Source organism: Pelophylax lessonae (assembly GCF_965119305.1).
Source record: "Pelophylax lessonae genome assembly, chromosome: 5".
In the NCBI taxonomy this organism is placed as follows: Eukaryota; Metazoa; Chordata; class Amphibia; order Anura; family Ranidae; genus Pelophylax; species Pelophylax lessonae.
In genome coordinates this window covers 385313803-385334691 of record NC_138772.1, presented here as the reverse complement: position 1 = coordinate 385334691, position 20889 = coordinate 385313803, and the positions used below count along the sequence as shown (strand labels likewise).

Sequence of the window (20889 nt, the reverse complement as noted above, 5' to 3'; positions counted from 1 at the left end):
GAACAGAAAGGTGCAGAGGTTTGTGGCTCAGTCACGGGATCCCCTGGTGGATGCCACCGACTCGCTGGTGGCCCCATGGGGGTCAGTAGCATCTTATTTACGCATTCCCTCCTCTCAAGTTTCTGCCAATACTTCTACGCAGGATTGAGGCAGAAGGGATTCCAGTAATCTTAATGGCCCCGGACTGGCCTCGCTGGGCTTGGTACGCCAATCTGGTACGGCTGGTTGCCGACATTCCTTGGAAGCTTCCTCTCAGGGAGGATCAGCTGTCCCAAGGGCCAATCGTCCATCCTGCTTTACAGTTGCTTTGACAGCTTGACTGTTGAACGCCAGGTGCTGAAGGATAGAGGTTTGTCTGAGTCAGTGATTCCAAGGCTGTTTGAAAGCTAGGTAATCGCTTTCTAGAAGGATCTACCATCGTATGTGGAAGACTTGCGTCGCATGGTGTCCGTCTCTTGGGGTTCATCCTCTCTATCGGTGGCTCAGATCTTGACCTTCCTTCAACGGGGGGTTGAGCAGAAACTGACCTTGAGACCTTCAGAGCGCGTGCGCGGCCGCATGCACTGCAAATATCTCCTAAACCGTGCCGGTTTAGGAGATATTAATTGTACCTACAGGTAAGCCTTATTATAGGCTTACCTGTAGGTAAAAAGTGTAAAAAAGCAGGATACTACCGCTTTAATTGACTCTACTCCCTTTGTGTTTACTGCAATGTTAGCGTTCCTGCACAAAATAATGTGTACATTTTTCCATTTCCATCTTGCAACCTCTTTATTTGTTTTCATAAAAAAAATCTTAGCGAAAAAGCACAGAATTTAAAAAAAAATATTTCATTTTGTAAATAACTTTTCAATGCTTTGTACCATTTGCTGACAGCTAAACTGTAAACCCAAACCATTGCACTAGGTATCGGCACTCCTAAATGGTTTAAGACAAAGTGCTGGAGAGTACTCAACTGGCCAGCAATGAGTCCACATCTAAATCCCATAGAGCACCTGTGGAGAGGGGGGGGGGGGAGGGGGTGACCACCATTTGCCTCACACAGTGCAACACATCTCCTACACATAGAGTTGATCAGGTTGTTGATTGTGGCTTGTGAAATGTTGGTCCACTCCTCTTCAATGGCTGTGCAAAGTTGCTGGCAGAACCTGGAACACGCTGTCTTATACGCCCATCCAGAGCATCTCAAACATGCTCAATGGGTGACATTTCCAGTGAGTAAGCTGGCCATGCAAGAACTGGGATGTTTTCAGCTTCCAGGAATTGTGTACAGATCCTTGCAACGTGGGGCCATGCATTATCATGCTGCAACATGAGGTGATGGTCATGGATGAGTGGCACAACAATGGGCCTCAGGATCTCGTCACGGTATCTCTGTGCATTCAAAATGCCATCAATAAAATGCACCTGTGTTCGTTGTCCATAACCAGACTTGTATAAAGTACTCGAAATTTCTACTTGAGTAAAAGTACAAGTGCTCGATCAAAAAATTACTTGAGTAGAAGTGGAAGTGCTCGCAGAAAAAGTTACTTAAGTAGAAGTACTAAAGTATTCAACATTTTTTTTACTTAAGTATTGCAAGTAGTTTTTTCAAAAAATTTGCTACTTAAGTACTAAAAGTAAAAAGTACCAGTAGTTTTGAAAAAAAAATTCTACTCAAGTACTGAAAGTAGAAGTACAAGTACTGTGTTATGTAGTTATTAAAGAAAGAAGTCAAAAGTATGAACATCATATTGTTTTTATTATTTCAAATGATTTATTCAAATGATTAACCTGTGTTTGTTAGTAGTTTCTTGATGCACTTTAAGCGCTGTAGCACCATTTATTTGTTTGTTTCATATTTTCTTTTTATTGGAAAGATTTGGTATAGCAGCTTTTATTATACACAGCCTTTATTTTCGTATGCGCTGATTTACAAATGACATTATACACATTTTTTTGAGCTTTATGCAACCTGCCATCTACTGTTCTGGCAGTGGTAATTTTTTTAAAAGTAACGAGTAACTATGCAGCACAAAAAAAAAATACTTGAGTAGAAGTATCGAAATCATCGAAAAAATGTAGTGAAGTAAAAGTAGAAGTAGGAGAAAAAAATTCTACTCTAGGAAAGTACAGATACCGCATTTCGGTACTTAAGTACAGTACTTAAGTAGTTCTACTTCGTTACTATACATCTCTGTCCATAACCTACGCCTTCCCATACCATAACTCCACCGCCACCAATGGGCCACTTGATCCACAACCTTGACATCAGTAAACCGCTCACCCACACAACGCCATACACCAGGGTGTCAAACTCAAATTCATCTGGGGCCGCATCAGCAATATGGTTTTCCTCGAGGGGCCAATTGTATATCGAAAACTGTATTTACCCTTTATCATATTAAATAATTGCCTCTGCATTTAACTATTTCTGGTTTTTAATTTAAGTAATAATTAGCTCAGAGTTCAGGGGTGTGCTGTGAACAGAGGTAGGGTTCAGAGCTGCTCTACGTTCAGAATGCAAAGTTCAAAAGTGCGTTATTTAGCGAGTGCAGGGTTTAGGGTTGTGCTATGTGCAGAGTGCAGGATTCAGGGGTGCCCTACATGCAGAGTTCAGGAGTTGCGCTATGTACTGAGTGCAGGAATCAAGAGTGCCCCGTGTACAGAGTGCAAGATTCATGGGTGAGCTACATGCAGGATTCAGGGGTGCGCTACGCACAGTGCAGGGTTTAGGGGTGCGCTACGCACAGAGTGCAGGGTTCAGGGGTACGCTATGCACAATGTGCAGGGGTGCACTGTGCACAGTGTGCAACATCTCTTTTCCACCCCTCCTCCTTGGCTCTTCTGCACCCACCACTTTCCCCCATCCCCCACATCTGCACAGATCTGCCCCCACAGCCCACCATTCCCAAAGCTTCCCCACATCTCTGCTAAGCAGTTTCCTCCCTTTGTATTCAGCTTTAGTACCTGTGTAGGCGGACGTTTGTATTTGGCTCCAGTAACAGTTCTTCTGTCGGATCTGGTCCTATCCTACCCCCCCTGTGAGTGACGCTGTCAGTGGCTGCAGGGATCTGCCCCATCACTCCCCACTGACAGACCCCTACCACACCAACTAATGCCCCCCCACTACTGCCAGACCCCCACCACAACTACTGCCCCCCAATACCAGACCACCCCCCAACTAACTCCCACCCCCCACTACCAGCTCACCCCTCCAACTAATGTTCCCTCCACTACAAGACCACCACCCACCTAACTATTGCCCCCCTACCATACCACCCCCCCACCCAATTACTGGCAGCCGGCAGGAAAAGTGGGTGAGAGCCGGTGCTGGCGGCCAGGGGCTGCTGCGGGCCACATGACAAGGTCCGACGGGCCGGATTCAGCCCGCTGGCCTTCTGTTTGACACCCGTGCCATATACGCTGCATTATGCTCGGTACAGTGAAAACCGGGATATATCCGTGAAGAGAGCACCTCTCCAAGTGCGAGAGGCCATCGAATGTGAGCATTTGACCACTGAAGGCAGTTAGGACGACGAACTGCAGTCAGGTCGAGACCCTGATGAGGACTACGAGCATGCAGATGAGCTTCCCTGAGACGGTTTCTGACAGGTTTGTGCAGAAATCTTTTGGTTATGCAAACCGATTGTTGCAGCAGCTGTCCAGGTGGGCTGGTCTCGGACGATCTTGGAGGTGAAGATGCTGGATGTGGAGGTCCTGGGCTGGTGTGGTTACACGTGGTCTGTGGTTGTGAGGCCGGGTTGGATGTACTGCCAAATTCTCTGAACCACCTTTGGAGATGGTTTATGGTAAAGAAATGAACATTCATTTCACGGGCAACAGCTCGTGGACATTCCTGCAGTCAGCGTGCCAATTGCATGCTCCCTCTTTCGACATCTGTGGCATTGTGCTGTGTGATAAAACTGCACATTTTAGAGTGGCCTTTTATTGTGGCCAGCCTAAGGCTGTGGCCATACACTATACAATTTTCTTGTTCAACTTTGCTTTAGATTTACCAAAACCATGTGATATAGGGTCAAACCTAAACACTTTCAATTTGTATGTAATCAGACAGGCCCTTGCACTACATAATTTAAGGTAAATCTAAAGGAAATTAAAGAAAATTGTATAGTGTATGGCCAGCCTAAGGCACACCTGTGCAATAATCGTGCTGTCTAATCAGCATCTTGATATGCCACACCTGTGAGGTGGATGTATTATCTCAGGAAAGGAGAAGTGCTAACGAACACCGATTTAGGCCCCTTTCACACATGCTGTCCGTTTTTCATCCATCTGTTGACGGATGAAAAATGGACAATGTATCTCTATGTAAAAACGGATGACAACGGATGATCATCAGTTAACATCCATTTTCATCCGCTTCCGTCAATGTCCGTTTTTTTGAACGGATGAATGCCCTATTTTTCATCCGTCAAAAAAACGGATCGGATGAAAAACAGATGACAACTGATAAAAAACGGATACATTTTGACGTGACTGAACTGAACGGACCTTATGTGTGAAAGGGGCCTTAGACAGATTTGTGAACAATATTTGAGAGAAATAGGCCTTTAGTGTACATAGAAAGTCTTAGATCTTTGAGTTTAACTCATGAAAAATTGGGCAAAAACAAAAGTGTTGCGTTTATAATTGTGTTCAGTGTATGATCACTTTAAGCATATTTTTAGCGCTGTACTTTTATGCAATTTTGTCAAATGTGGTGTTATCAGCTTTTTCCTCCTTTCCCATTAGCATGGTAATTTTTCCTTTCTATTCTATGATAAATTATAATATTTTTTGACCCACTTCATGGCTTTATCTTTTAGGAGGATCTTTTGCCGAGGGATATTGAAAGTATAATAGATGACTTAAAAGCTGGGAAAATACCTACTCCTGGACCCAGGTACCCATTCTTCCAATTGTTAGCACATTCAATAAGTAATTTCATTTAGGTAAATCACAGATATAGATGTAACTGGTCTCCTTGATGGAACAAAGGGGTATCTATTTTAACATTGAGGGTTTCATGCTGTCATTCACCCTTCAAAATACCTTCTATTTGTTTCCTGTCATAGCTTATTTTATCTTGTGCTTATTTGTATGACCTCTCTAACACTTCAGTATTGTCGAAAAACAGATTGGCTGGCTTTGGAATTCTCCTTAATTGTGGAGAAATCCTTTAAAATACAATAGAAATATTCAGCTAAACGGTGCTGTAAGCTGTGTCGGCTTTCATGAGTCATAGGGCTATCCATAGGAATACCATCCTTCCTTCTTGAAAGCTATACTGCACTTGATGCACAATTACATTTAATGTTGAACATGCAGCACTTCTGCTGCTAATTATCAGATTAGAGTATGAAAGGTCATCCAGCACCAGTACGAAGGTACAGTAAGGTATGCTTCACTATTCAGGAGATGGTCTTGAAAACATTGCTATTGTAGAGGTTTACTATAACGAAATATATTCACACACCTATACATACAAGTGCATCTCATAAAATTAGAATATCGAAAAGTTAAACTATTTCAGTAATTCAATTGAAAAAGCGAAACTCATTTTATATAGATGCGTTACACACAGAGTGATATATTCCAAGCATTTCTTTCTTTTAATTTTGATGATTACGGCTTACAGCTAGTGAAAACCCAAAATTCAGTATTTCAGAAAATTAGAATATTACATAAGACCAATAAAAAAACATTTTTTAATACAGCAATGTTGGCTTACTGAAAATGATGTCAATTTACAGTATAGTATGCACTCAAAAAAGAAAGGGGGGAGGGAGAGGAGAAGCGTAATCGAACCCCCCAACAGATGTGCACGTGAATGGTACCTTACAAAAAGTATGCAATTGCAACACAGATGTCTTTATTAAAAAGTACAAAAAATGTTTTTATTAAACAACCAAATTCATGTACATAGCCATACTATATCCAGGGCCAAAGAGAAGAAAGGCCCCTAAAACAATATACCTCTAACCAGTAGTGTATAATGGATAAAGGTACAATATGCCAACATGTTTCACGGTCTGAGTATTCCGCTTCTTCAGGACTTTTGTTGTCCGCATATACTTCACATATTCCTATTATATACATATAAAAAAAATAAAAACCTACACATCAAAAGTGCATATATATATATATATATATATATATATATATATATATATATATATATATATATATATTAATATACAATACAGAAACAAAATACTCATAGATCCAATATACATGGCAGGGAAGAGAGAGAAAAAAGTAAAAATAAAAAATGGTAAGATGCCTACCACAAGAAGTAAAATGAAAAAATCTGCAAAATTTGTCAGATATGTTCCAGTTAGGGGGAGACCAGAAAAGAATATGTGCATCAAATACTGCAGGTTCCCACAAGTTATTGCTTATCCAGGAGTGCGCAGAGGCTCCCAGCTGTGACAGAGGTAGTCTATCACATCCCACTGTAGATGCACAGGAAAAAGAGGGACAAAAGAAAACTATATTAGATCAATTTGTTCAAGTCCAGGACTATCAAAGTTATCCGCAAATGGGATCTATTCATCTGTTAAGGACAGATAATCCATTATGTCTTACTATCGCCACCTGTAAGAAATCGTATCCTCAATGCCACATGGCAAAAGACAGCCAGAATTAAACATATAGGGGCTTGCAGCAGGATGCCTGGGTTTCCCAAGACCCCACCACATCGACAACTGATTGTCTTGCAAATATATATTATTAGAGCTGCAGGATTCTGGCCAAAATGAGAATCTTGATTTTTTTTTTTTTTTTGCTTAGAATGAAGATCACGATTCTCAAAATCTTTTTTTATTTTAAAAATCTCTCTGTCTATGTATCTGGATTCCCAGCCGTTTTGCTGGATATGGGTCCCCCTGGGCCCCCGGGTGCAACAAAAGTACTCTTGTGCATATTCCTCCAAGTGTGAGCTCTGAGACAATGATCAGTCCAGTATCTTTGGGTTTTTAGGTTTATTTGAGAACTTGGATGGAAGAAGGAAATGAGTGGGATACTCCTGTGGCTCAACTATGCACAATTTGCTAGGGACAACTGAAAATGCTTCTTGGCGCTGACTTGACGCTGGCTAAATGCCGGTCAACGCTGGCTAACGCTGCCTGTTAACTCCAAACTGACCTTGGACTGCTTTCTCACTTAAAGAAGTCCTTTCTTTAGCTCCCTAAGCACTCCTTACTGAGGTAGCTACGTGTGCTGCTGCTGCGCTGCTAAACATTTCAGGGTCCACATTGGCACCCTATTTCTCTCGCTTATCTTCAGGGCTTCAACACTGGCACCCCCTTTCTCTAAACCTTCTCCTCAGGTTAGCTGGCTTCTGGATCCCCTTGACCTTCTGGAGTGGTCCCCTCTCCTAGGCAGACCCCTGGGCAGTCTCGGGTACTCACAATACTGTTTTTCCCCCAAAACTTCCGCCCAGCAGCTCCACTCGGTCCACAGCACTCTGGACCCCTCTCTGCAGCCCAGCTCAACCTCCGTCCTCTAGGTCGACCGCCTAGGACACACTCACTTGCGCTGACAGGAGGAGAGACAGCCGTCACCCTCCTCCTTGGACTATGCTTTCCGCCAAAGACACTGCGTCATGTGCTCCCCTTAGACTTATACCCTATCCCAGGATGCTTTGCGGCAGATTCTCCCCTCTGAGATGGATATAAGCCCTGGTGTGCTATTGGTCAGGTTTCCTCCACTGTCCAATAAGAACCCTCATTGGACACAGTGGGGAGACTCCCCAGACTCAACAGACACCCTGGGAAGCAGATGACAGCCTAACAAAATGATCAGGCCCTCCTGATATGCACACAGGGCCACCGATATGCTTCTTCCTAGCACCTACCTAGGAGCGTGATATATAGATATAGATAGATAGAGATGTGTGTGTATGTATATATGTATGTATGTATAGAGAGAGAGAGATAGATGAGATAGAGATATATTTTATTTATATATATATATATATATATATATATATATATACACAGTGCATTGCGAAAGTATTCGGCCCCCTTGAACTTTTCAACCTTTTTGCCACATTTCAGGCTTCAAACATAAAGATAAAACTGTAATTTTTTGTGAAGAATCAACAAGTGGGACACAATCATGAAGTGGAATGAAATTTTTTGGATATTTCAAACTTTAACAAATAACTGAAAAATTGGGCGTGCAAAATTATTCAGCCCCTTTACTTTAAGAGCAGCAAACTCTCTCCAGAAGTTCAGTGAGGATCTCTGAATGATCCAATGTTGACCTAAATGACTAATGATGATAAATAGAATCCACCTGTGCGTAATCAAGTCTCCGTATAAATGCACCTGCACTGTGATAGTCTCAGAGGTCCGTTTAAAGCGCAGAGAGCATCATGAAGAACAAGGAACACACCAGGCAGGTCCGAGATACTGTTGTGGAGAAGTTTAAAGCCGGATTTGGATACAAAAAGATTTCCCAAGCTTTAAACATCCCAAGGAGCACTGTGCAAGCGATAATATTGAAATGGAAGGAGTATCAGACCACTGCAAATATACAAAGACATGGCCGTCCCTCTAAACTTTCAGCTCATACAAGGAGAAGACTGATCAGAGATGCAGCCAAGAGGCCCATGATCACTCTGGATGAACTGCAGAGATCTACAGCTGAGGTGGGAGACTCTGTCCATAGGAAACAATCAGTCGTATACTGCACAAATCTGGCCTTTATGGAAGAGTGGCAAGAAGAAAGCCATTTCTTAAAGATATCCATAAAAAGTGTTGTTTAAAGTTTGCCACACGCCACCTGGGAGACACACCAAACATGTAGAAGGTGCTCTGGTCCGATGAAACCAAAATCAAACTTTTTGGCAACAATGCAAAACATTATGGTTGGCGTAAAAGCAACAGAGCTCATCACCCTGAACACACCATCCCCACTGTCAAACATGGTGGTGGCAGCATCATGGTTTGGGCCTGCTTTTCTTCAGCAGGGACAGGGAAGATGGTTAAAATTGATGGGAAGATGGTTGGAGCTAAATACAGGACCATTCTGGAAGAAAACCTGATGGAGTCTGCAAAAGACCTGAGACTGGGACGGAGATTTGTCTTCCAACAAGACAATGATCCAAAACATAAAGCAAAATCTACAATGGAATGGTTCACAAATAAACATATCCAGGTGTTAGAATGGCCAAGTCAAAGTCCAGACCTGAATCCAATCGAGAATCTGTGGAAAGAACTGAAAACTATTGTTCACCAACGATTTCTCCATCCAACCTCACTGAGCTCGAGCTGTTTTGCAAGGAGGAATGGGCAAAAATTTCAGTCTCGATGTGCAAAACTGATAGAGACATACCCCAAGTGACTTACAGCTGTAATCGCAGCAAAAGGTGGCGCTACAAAGTATTAACTTAAGGGGGCTGAATAATTTTCCATGCCCAATTTTTCAGTTTTTTATTTGTTAAAATTTGAAATATCCAATAAATTTCGTTCCACTTCATGATTGTGTCCCACTTGTTGATTCTTCACAAAAAAATAGTTTTATATCTTTGTTTGAAGCCTGAAATGTGGCAAAAGGTTGAAAAGTTCAAGTAGGCCGAATACTTTCGTAATGCACTGTATATAGAGATGTGTGTGTGTGTGTGTGTATATATAAATAATTTTTTTTTTTTTTGGGGCACCCCAGGTAAAAATTTGTATTAATGTGCATAAAGAAGCCAGGGAAAGATGGAAAAATCTCCAAAAGGCATCAAATTACAGATTAGACATTCTTATAATATGTCAACAAAAGTTAGATTTTATTTCCATCATTTACACTTTCAGAATAACAGAAAACAAAAATGGCATCTTCAAAAGTTTGGGCATTCTGCAGAGTTAATGTCTTGTACTGCCCCCTTCGGCAAGTATCACAGCTTGTAAACGCTTTTTGTAGCCAGCCAAGAGTCTTTCAATTCTTGTTTGAGGTATCTTTGCCCATTCTTCCTTACAAAAGTCTTCCAGTTCTTTGAGATTTCTGGGCTGTCTGTCACGCACTGCTCTTTTAAGGTCTATCCATAGATTTTGAATTATGTTGAGGTCAGGAGATTGTGAAGGCCGGGGCAAAACCTTCAGTTTACGCCTCTTGATGTAATCCCCCGTGGATTTCGAGGTGTGTTTAGGATCATTATCCATTTGTAGAAGCCATCCTCTCTTTAACTCCAGCTTTTTCACAGATTGCATCAAGTTACCATCCAAAATTTGCTGAAATTTTATTGAATCCATTTTTCCTTCTACTCGTGAGATGTTCCCTGTGCCACTGGCTGCAATACAACCCCAAAGCATGATTGATCCACCCCCATGCTTAACAGTTGGACAAAGGTTCTTTTAATTAAATTCTGTGCCCCTTCTCCAAACGTACCATTGCTCATTCCGGCCAAAAAGTTCAATTTTAACCTCATCGGTCCACAGAACCTGTTTCCAAAATGCATCAGGCTTGTCTATATGTTCATTTGCAAAGTTCAAACGCTGATTTTTGTGGTGAGGACGTAGAAGAGGTTTTCTTCTGATGACTCTTCCATGAAGACCATATTTGTACAAGTATCTCTTTATAGTGGAATAGTGTACCACTGTTCCTGATGACTGCCATTTCTTAATTACATTGCGAACAGAGGATATTGACATCTGAAAATGCTTTGCTATCTTCTTATAGCCTTCTCCAGCTTTGTGAGCGTCAACTATTTTCAGTTTCAGTTTTCTAGACAACTGCTTAGAAGATACCATGGTGCTGATTGTTGGGGCAAGGTCAGATGAGTCTGGGCATTTAAAACCTTTGAGATTGACATCACCTTGTCTTCCCAGACGATGATTGAGAACAATCCGTGACACTGGCAGGTCTCAGCCTTGCAAAGGGGGCAGTGCATGCTATAAATTCTGCAGGGTGCCCAAACTTTTGCAGATGCCATTTCTTTGTTTTCTGTAATTTTGAAAGGGTCAATGATGGAAATAAAATCTAATCTAACTTTTGTTGACATATTATAAGAATGTCTAATCTGTAATTTGATGCCTTTTGGAGATTTGACCATCTTTCCTTGGCTTCTTTATGCACATTAATACAAATTTTTACCTGGGGTGCCCACACTTTTGATTCCCCACTATGTATGCATGTATGTGTGTATGTATATATATATATATATATATATATATATATATATATATATATATATAGATAGATAGATAGATAGATAGATAGATAGATAGATATCTGGTTCCTCCCAAATGATCTGTCTCACATTTGTTTATACCATAGTATGCACTCAATACTTGGCTCCTTTTGCATCAGTGTGGCATGGAAGAACTCAGCACTGCTGAGGTGTTATGGAAACCCAGCTTGCTTTGATAGTGACTTTCTGAATTGTTGGGTCTAATGTCTCTCATCTTCCTCTTGACAATACCCCACAGATTCTCTATGGGGTTTAGGTCAGGCGAGTTTGCTGGCCAATCAAGCACAGGGATACAATGATCATTAAACCAGGTATTAGTACTTTTGGCAGTGTGGGCAGGTGCCAAGTCCAAGCTGGTCAGCAGAGGGAAGCATGAAGTGCTCTAGAATTTCCTGGTAGAGGCCTGCACTGACTTGATAAACAGTGGACCAATACCAGCAGATGACATGGCTCACCGAATCATCACTGACTGTGGAAAATTTTGCATTTCATTTGGAAATCAAGGTCCTGAATTTTTAGGTTTCCACTAGCTGTAAGCCATAATCAAAATGAAAAGAAAGAAATGCTTGCAATATATCACTCTGTAAGTAACTCATCAATATAAAATATGAGTTTCACTGTGTGTGTGTGTGTGTGTATATGTATGTATGTATATATGTGTGTGTGTATATGTATGTATATGTGTGTATATATATATAATATAGTACAGACCAAAAGTTTGGACACACCTTCTCATTCAAAGAGTTTTCTTTATTTTCATGACTATGAAAATTGTAGAATCACACTTCAAGATGTAGTCACCTGAAATGGTCTTCCAACAGTCTTGAAGGAGTTCCCAGAGATGCTTAGCACTTGTTGGCCCTTTTGCCTTCACTCTGCGGTCCAGCTCACCCCAAACCATCTCGATTGGTTTCAGGTCCGGTGACTGTGGAGGCCAGGTCATCTGGCGCAGCACCCCCATCACTCTCCTCCTTGGTCAAATAGCCCTTACACAGCCTGGAGGTGTGTTTGGGGTCATTGTCCTGTTAAAAATTAATGATGGTCCAACTAAACGCAAACTGGATGGAATAGCATGCCGCTACAAGATGCTGTGGTAGCCATGCTGGTTCAGTATGCCTTCAATTTTAAAAATAAAAAACTAAAATAATGTGGTTGCATAAGCGTGCACACCCTCCTGTAACTGGGGATGTAGCTGTGTTCAGAATCAAGCAATCACTTTCAAACACATGTTAAATGGTCAGTACACCCCTTCCTTCATTTAAAGTGCCTCTGATTAACTCCAAATAAAGTTTAGCTGTTCTAGTAGTTCTTCCTGAGATTTTCTTAGTAGTCACATCCCACACCAAAAGCCATGGTCTGCCGAGAGCTTCCAAAAGTATCAGAGGGATCTCCTTGTTAAAAGGAGAAGGGTACAAAATAATCTCCAAGGCATTAGACATACCATGGAACACAGTGAAGACAGTCATCAAGTGAAGAAAAAATGGCACAACAGTGACATTACCAAGAAGTGGACGTCCCTCCAAAATTAATAAAAAGAAGAGAGGAAAACTGCTCAGGGAGGCTGCCAAGAGGCCTACAGCAACATTAAAGTTGCTGCATGAATATCTGGCGAGTACTGGCTGTGTGGTACATGTGATAACAATCTCCAGAAAAACATCCAAGCCAGCTAAATTTTGCAAAAAACACATCTGAAGTCTCCCAAAAGCATGTGGGAAAGGTTATGGTCTGACGAAATGAAGGTTGAACTTTTTGGCCATAATTCCAAAAGATATGTTTGGCGCAAAAACAACACTGCACATCACCAAAAGAACACCATACCCACAGTGAAGCGTGGTGGCAGCAGCATGCTTTGGGGCGGTTTTTCTTTAGCTTCAACAGGGGCCCTAGTCAAGGTAGAGGGCATTATGAAGAGTTTCAAATACCAGTCAATATTGGCACAAAACCTTCAGGCTTCTGCTAGAAAGCTGAACATGAAGAGGAACTTCTTCTTTCAACATGAAAAGGACCCCAATCATACATCCAAATTCGCAAAGGAATGGCTTCACCAGAAGATTTAGGTTTTGAAATTACTAAGCCAGAGCCCAGACCTGAATCCGATTTGAAAATCTGTTGGGGGGGGTTTTCTGAAGAGGGCTGTGCACAGGAGATGCCCTCGCAATCTGACAGATTTGAAGTGTTTTTTTGCAAAGAAAGTGGGCAAATATTGCCAAGTCAAGATGTGCCATGCTGATAAATGATACCCAAAAAGAATGAGTGCTGTAATAAAATCAAAAGGTGCTTTAACAAAGTGTTTAAACTTATGCAACCATATTATTTTAGTTATTTATATTTACTTCCCTCCACCTGAAAGATTTCAGTTTGTTGTTCAACTGAGTTGTTCTGTTTATAGGTCACATTAAAGGTAGAAAAAGTTCTGAAATTATTTATGGTGGTCTTATTTTTTTACATCACAGAAACCTGACATTTTAGCAGGGGTGTGTAGACTTTTTATATCCAGTGTGTGTGTAAAAAAGAAAAAAAATGTTTTATATATATAATAAAATTACTGCACAATAATGCATTCCTATATATCATAGAAGAGTATACTGATCAATTTTATCTTTTTAATTACATTAAGGAATGGGCGTTTCTCATGTGAACCTGCTGGAGGACTTACCTCTCTGACTGGACCCCCAAAAGGACCAGGATTTGGTGTGCGTGCAGACCTCTAAAATTACTGTGTAATTTAACTGCAAAGCTTAACTGTTCTACACATAAATAAAACTGTTTTGCTCCAATATGTGTTGTATAGTCTGTTTATATGCACTGCATTATATTGGCAATGGTAGAATCTGTATGTCGCTTTTTGGTGATGGGAGCCAGGAGCAATACTTTATTTGGATTGACACCGAAATAATTGTAAATGTCATGTAAGCATCCATGCTCCCAATTTACAACTTCACCCTAACAGGTACTACTACTATCCCTTCTACCCGTGATGTAAACTTGTGCTAAGAAAGTATAGACACCAATAATGACCTCGCCTTCTAAAAATGATTTAGTATAAACAAAAGCAGACATGTTTGAAGTGCAGCCTGCGTGACAACCATGACTTCCTCCATAGATGGAGTGAGCATAGCTACCTAGGAACACTAAAGTGCCCTATAAATTATTTTTTTTTTCTCTTTGGTTCATTGACGGACACAGCTCTTCATCTTCATGACCGTAGGTTTATGCTGCCCCCTACAGGAATAGGACACTAGGCAGAGGAAAGCTTGAGCATGCCTATGGGGCAGTCCCAAGGGGTATACTCCCACTTCATGCTATAGGTATTCAGTTTTTTTTCTGCCTAGTCAGGAGTAAGGACCTAGGTCCTTGCTGGGATCTCTGGTCCTAGCTTTTTTTTCTTTCTTTTTAAATGGAATTTTCTCCTTTTATTATTTTGTTCCTGTGAGAATCTACTATCAGCTGCAGACCGCAGCTTCACGCTAGGTCGGCCGCGACATAGCCCCACTGGATGGGGGCTGGTCTGCAAGTTAAACGTCTCGCATGGGCACATACGAACTGGCTTCGGCCTGAGTTGCAGTGTTTCCTCCTGGTTGACAGCACCCACATTATGATGGAGCGGTGTCCTGTCCAGAGCGGTGCCCACCCTGTTCCTGGTGTGGTAAGGAGCTGTCCCTCCTCCTATCCCTGGAGGGTTTTGGGGAGGACGTGGGTCCTTCTCCCTAGGATGGCCGGACCCCCGGGTTCCTCTCCTTCCCAATCACGTCTCCCCTCCTCCCAGCTCGGTGGTCTATTGCAGCCTGTGTCCCCCATCTGCTCACCCACTACCCCCCCCCCCCCTGGGGGCAGACATAACTTTCTTAGGTGAATTGGGGTGCAGCACTAGGGATAGGGGGATGGGTCTGGTGGGGGGTGCCTCTCTGTGCTCCCCCCCCCCCCCCCGTTGGGACCATGTCTGGCTAATAGCCAGACATGCCCTTTACCGATACTGAGAAGCTTACTGTGTTGTGAGCTAACCGGTGGTGGTGAGTGCCTGGGGCTCCTTCTGCCTCTTACTGCTATACAGTGGTAGTGCTGTGTTGGGCCTTGTGGTGCAGACAGCACGGTGGGGTGTCCCTTTTTAGTGTGTTTTTACACTTGTGGTGCAGAATCCCCTCTCCATTCATGGAGTCACTGAAACCTGTTTTACCACCTGATCCACTCTGAGGCTGCCGGGCCCTCCAGGGCCCCACAACTGGCTGCACTGATGGTGGTTCTGGAGTCCTTGGTGTCCAAAGTGGATTTGGTCCTAGGCAAAAGGACTACCAAAACGCGTCCCCCCTGCCTTCACTTGCTTCTTCAGATCCAGGGTGTGAATCGGCCGCCGCGGATGCCAGTTACCCTGCGTCATGAGGATGATTGCGCTGTTTCTCTAGCCGCACATGAAAAGGCGCTAGTGGATGCACTGATTGTATGGGTGCGGAAACCTTACATATGGAAGATGCGACTAATGCAGCATCCAAGGCCCGGGTCAGCTTTGGCACCCACAGGTCCTCCAGAGAGGCAAGGGTGTTCCCCTTTCCCACCTTCTTCAACGTTGTCTGAAAACAGTGGGGGTCCCCAAAATGCATCTTTGCAATCCCTAAGCATTTTGCAATGAGGTACCCTGATGAGTCCCTTCTTAAACAATGGACGGTATCTCATGTAGTGGACTCTCCGGTTTCCAGGTTGAATAAAGCATCAGTAATACCGGTAGAAGAGTTTCCGGTCTTCTTTGATCCGGCTGATAAGTTGGAGGTCTTGACCCCGCTAAATGTTCACTGTGGCTGGGTCACCACTTAAGGCTGTGTTTTACCATCACCCTGGTGTCACAAGCCATGACTGAATGGGCAAAGGTTTTACACCAGGACCTGGAGGAGAAAAAGCTCCCTCCTAAATTTGTGGAGCTGGCAGATCAATTGGCCCAAGGGCTACAGTTCGTCTATAACGCATCATTGGATGCTGCTCCCTTGCTTTCTAGACTGTCTTACTCAATATTTTTATTGAGTAAAAGTAAACTCCTAAAACCGTAAACAAATACCGAGGCTAGTTAGACTGTCTGTCTCAGCAGTGGTCCTGCAGCGTATTATCTGGCTGACGTGCTGGTCCGTGGACTAAGCTTCTAAGAAGGCCTTGTCTGATCTTCCATTCAAGGGAGATTGCCTGTTTGGAGCTTCCTTGAATGACCTCATCAAAGGCCTCACAGGGGGAAAGAGTACTCCTGTTCTTCAGGCTGCCGAGGGTAAGAAGTCCCTTCACAGACGGGGATCCTCTTTTTTTTCTAGAGTGGGGTCTGCCAGGCTTTGAGACAAAAACTCCTCTGCATGAAGGGGCGCCCTCCCCTGTAATCAGGGGTGGGGGGGACATCTTCACTGTTTTCCAGACCCAGGGACGTTCCTAATTCAGGACAAGTGGGTCCACAAAGTCGTTTCATCCGGCTACAAGATCGAGTTTTGATCATACCCGCCGGCAAGGTTCTTTCCTTCCAATCTAAACTTATCCCCAGATCACTTACAGGATCTCTATGGGGCAGTACAAAACTTGTTGTCTCGAAGAGTAATTGTCCTATTTCCAATATCGGAATGCTTTCAAGGTTATTATTCAAACCTGTTTACATTTCCCAGGAAGGAGTGCGTCCAATTCTGGACCTCAAGGCGCTGAACTGCTTTGTGCGGGTACAGAAGTTTCGAATGGAGTCCATTCACACGGTGATAGCATCCTTACATCAGGGGGACTTACCTTCACATCCCAATTTGTGTCGCCCATCAGCGCTTTGTTCAATTTGCCGTGGGCGAGGAGCATTATCAATTTGTGGTGTTACCCTTTGGTCTTGCATCCGCTCCTCAGGGCTTCAGAAAAGTGCTGGCCCCGGTGTTCCGTGAGAATTACCTACCTGTGAGAAAAACCTACCCTCGTCACTTCCGGTTGCACGGCACTGTGTGTAATGCGGCGTTTACATTAAAACAGCTGTGCTGCAATACGAGTGATCTCCACTCCTATCCCTGTCACTTCCCTCATCTCGGCTAGTAAATATAAAAGCGGCGACGGGTGTATGAAAAGATAAATCACGGAGCCGCCAGCCGCTTTTATATTTACTAGCCGAGTTGAGGGAAGTTACAGGGACAGGAGCAGAGATGACTCGTATTGCAGCCGAGATGTTTTATGTAACCGCCGCATGGGTAGGTTTTTTTCACGGAACACAGTAATAATTTCATACTAGTGCGCATGCGCACTAGTCTGCTCCTCAGCTGATACATTACGTATCCGGGGCTGGGAGCATGCGCACTGCTGCGCTGCTCAGCTGTTCCTGGCCGGAAGTGACGAGGGTAGGTTTTTCTCACGGGGTAGGTAATTCTCACGTTACACCAGTTCTAGCATTACTGCGTCAGCGGGGATCACGATACTGGGGTAACATGGACGATCTGCTTTTTCGTCAGTCTTTGACTGCTCTGTTGGCCAACTTGGAGATCACTCTCCAAACGCTGAGAGTTCGGTTGGATTCTTAATCTTCAGAAGTCTGCTCTGGTCCCGTCCACAAGCCTGGAACATTTGGGACTGACTCTGGACTGTTTCTCCCTCTGCCAAAACTTCAGAAGTTATAGGAGGCGATTTGGCTTCTGCTGTCCAGCAGACTGTCATCTCCTTGGACTTGCATGTGGGTTCTGGGCCTGATGGCATCTACCTTCGAGGCGGATCAGTTTGCACAGTTCCACACAAGATAGCTGCAAAAGGAGATTCTCGTGAAGTGGAACAAGGATCCTGCCTGGACAATCTGATCATGTTGAGCTGGAGAACAAGGGGCTCTCTGGTTTGGTGGCTTCACGCTCCAGCACGTCAGGCAAAATCTTTTCTTCCCCCTGGACTGGACGGTTGTCACCACAGATGCCAGCCTGTCCGGGTGGGGAGACATCCTCGGCACATATTGTGCCCAAGGAATCTGGACTCTGGATGGTCACTTCATCCGGAGGTGTTCAGTCAGTTAGGAACCCCACGGGGATGCTTTGGTCGTCCCCACTCTTTTGCGAAAATTCTGTCAAAATAGGCGGGGAAAGGAAACACCTTTTTGCCGCTATGGATGGCTTGTGAGTGCCAAAGGGTACCTGCGCTTCAGCTGCGTCCTCTATCTTTAGGGTCTCACGCACAGATACAATCAGTGCATCTACCAGTGCCTTTTCGTGTGTGGTCGCAGACGTGGAGGAATCCTACTCACTATCAGAAGATTCCAGGCGCGTTGTCACAGACGCAGCAGGGTGACCCACGTCCGTGGTGGCTGAATCAGATCCAGGATCTGATGAGGTAGGGGAAGGAGGGCGCTTTTTGATAGCCTGCCGCCTCCACCCCAGACAAGGGACTCCAGGACCGCCGTCAGTGCATGGATAGATGGTTGGGACCCAGAGGGCCCCGCAGCCCCAGAGAGGGGATCAGATGGGGAAACGTGCTCCATAGACTCCAAGGGTCTCCAGGGAGACCACACAAGTAAGTAACACACTGCTAAGGGACAACCCCCACTGCGCTGGCAGCACCGACAGGTCGCCAAGCAAGGCAGAGAGGGAGAGGACCCCAACAGTCTCACCACCCACTGACACAGGCACCTGAAATCACCAGGAGAATCTGCACTACACATGCAGCGATCCGAAAGCAAAACTATCCAGGAGTCAGCACCAGGGGATAAGGAGGAGCTCCCACCACCAAAATCGCCGCCCACGGGGCTCCACTGCCATGGCCGCTGCAATGCAAACCACCATAAAATGGTCGCCGTGTATAGGAATACACAAGGCTACAACAAAAGGACGGATTAGGTCACAAGACCACCTTATCTCTATGAACCATCAGGTAAGGGGAACGGCAAGACAACGCCGCCAACTCCGACACTCTGCGAGCAGAAGTGATCGCTAACAGGAACGCAACCTTGTTAGATAGCATAGGTAACGAAATTTCCCTGATGTTTTCAAACGGGAAACGCTGCAACACGGACAGAACCAAGTTCAAGTCCCATGGAGGTAAGGGCTCCCTTCTAGGAGGGGCCAAGTGACGCACACCTTGAATAAAGGTGCAAATCAAGGAATTAGACGCCACAGGGCACTGGAAAAGAACAGCCAGTGCAGAGACCTGGCCCTTAATCGTGGCCAATGCAAGACGCTGGTCCACACCAGCCTGGAGGAAAGCCAACACCCTCGCCACCGAATAGGAACAAGGAGAGAAACCCCTGGACTCACACCAGGCAAAATAAGCTTTCCATGTACGGTAATAAATCTTACCAGAAGAGGCTTTTCTAGCCTTGATCAAAGTAGGAATGACCTCTGAGGAGAGACCCCTGTCTCTCAGGACCTGGCTCTCAACAGCCAGCGACTGTAAAGCAGGATGGAAGATCGGTCCCTGAGACAGTAGATCTTCCTGCATCGGCAGCCGCCACTGAGGCTCTACGGCCAGGTGAACGATGTCCGCGTACCAGGACCGATGAGGCCAGTCCGGCGCTACCAGAATCACCAGTGATTGTTCCGAAGCCAACCTGCGAAGGAACCTGGACAACAACTGAATCGGAGGAAAGGCATAGATCAGTCCATACTGATGCCAAGGCACCACCAGTGCATCTGAGGCGTCTGCCAGAGGATCGCGAGTTCTTGCCACGAACCTTTCCACCTTGTGGTTTAGCCGAGATGCGAACAGATCTGAAAAACCTCTGGGTGTAGGGACCATTCCCCCTGGTCCAGGGTCTGGCAGCTCAGATAGTCGGCCTGCCAATTCTCCACACCCGGAATGTGAACTGCCGATATCGCCAGGACATGAGTCCCGGCCCAAGACAGGATACCGGTCACCTCCTGGTGCCCCCTTGGTGGTTGATGTAAGCCACCGTAGTGGCATTGTCTGTCTGCACCCGTACAGGACGGCCCTGAAGACGATCCGACCAATGGATCAGGCACATTCTGATCGCTCTTAATTCCAAAATGTTGATCGGGAGGGAGGAATCCTCCTCCGACCAAGTGCCCTGGGCAGACAGGTTGCCCAGAATGCCACCCCAGCCCGACAGGCTGGCATCCATGGTTATCACCGTCCACAGAATTGGCCGGAAGGATTTTCCGTCCGACACAGCCGGGGATTGAAGCCACCACAATAGATCCATTCTGGTCTGATGACTCAGAGACACCCTCAGGTCCAAGGACTAAGGCAGTCTGTCCCACCTGGCGAGGATCTCCGCTTGGAGAGCTTGTGTGTGAAACTGTGCAAACGGTATCGCCTCGAAGCCCAACACCATCAATCCCAGGGACCGCGTACAGGTCCGGAGTGACGAGGATTTGTTGGCCCTGAGGGATCTGACCTCGTCCTGCAGGGTCCGGAGCTTGTCCTCCGGTAAGAACACCTTTGCTTGAGCAGAGTCCAGAACCATTCCCAGATACGGGAGTCGAACCGAAGGCGACAAGGTCGACTTCTGAATGTTGATCGTCCAACCGAACTCCTGGAGCGTAGTGGACAGATCGCGCAACAGGCTCTGACTGGCACTCGATCCTAACAGGAGATCGTCCAGATAACCTAGGACCGCAATGCCCTGTGCCCGCAACAGGCGCCAACACTTTGGTAAAGACCCTTTGAGTCGAAGCGAGACCCAAAGGTAAATGCCACAAACTGGTAATGATCCTCAGCGATAGTGAATCGGAGGTACCTCTGATGACCCTCAAAAATGGGGATGTGCAGATACGCATCCTTCAGGTCTATAGAGGCCA

The 20889-nt window shown here is 44.8% G+C and overlaps 1 protein-coding gene across 1 annotated transcript in view; it reads left to right on the top strand.

The window, feature by feature from the left end:
* The window catches only part of NDUFV2 (NADH:ubiquinone oxidoreductase core subunit V2), a 77350-nt gene extending 63406 nt beyond the window's left edge, over nucleotides 1-13944 (top strand). The window contains exons 7-8 of the mRNA XM_082257366.1: nucleotides 4809-4885; nucleotides 13785-13944. Of these exons, the coding sequence (XP_082113492.1) occupies nucleotides 4809-4885; nucleotides 13785-13878 (171 nt within the window). The 3' untranslated portion in view covers nucleotides 13879-13944. The remainder of the gene's footprint in view (nucleotides 1-4808; nucleotides 4886-13784) is intronic.
* Nucleotides 13945-20889: the final 6945 nt, after the last annotated feature.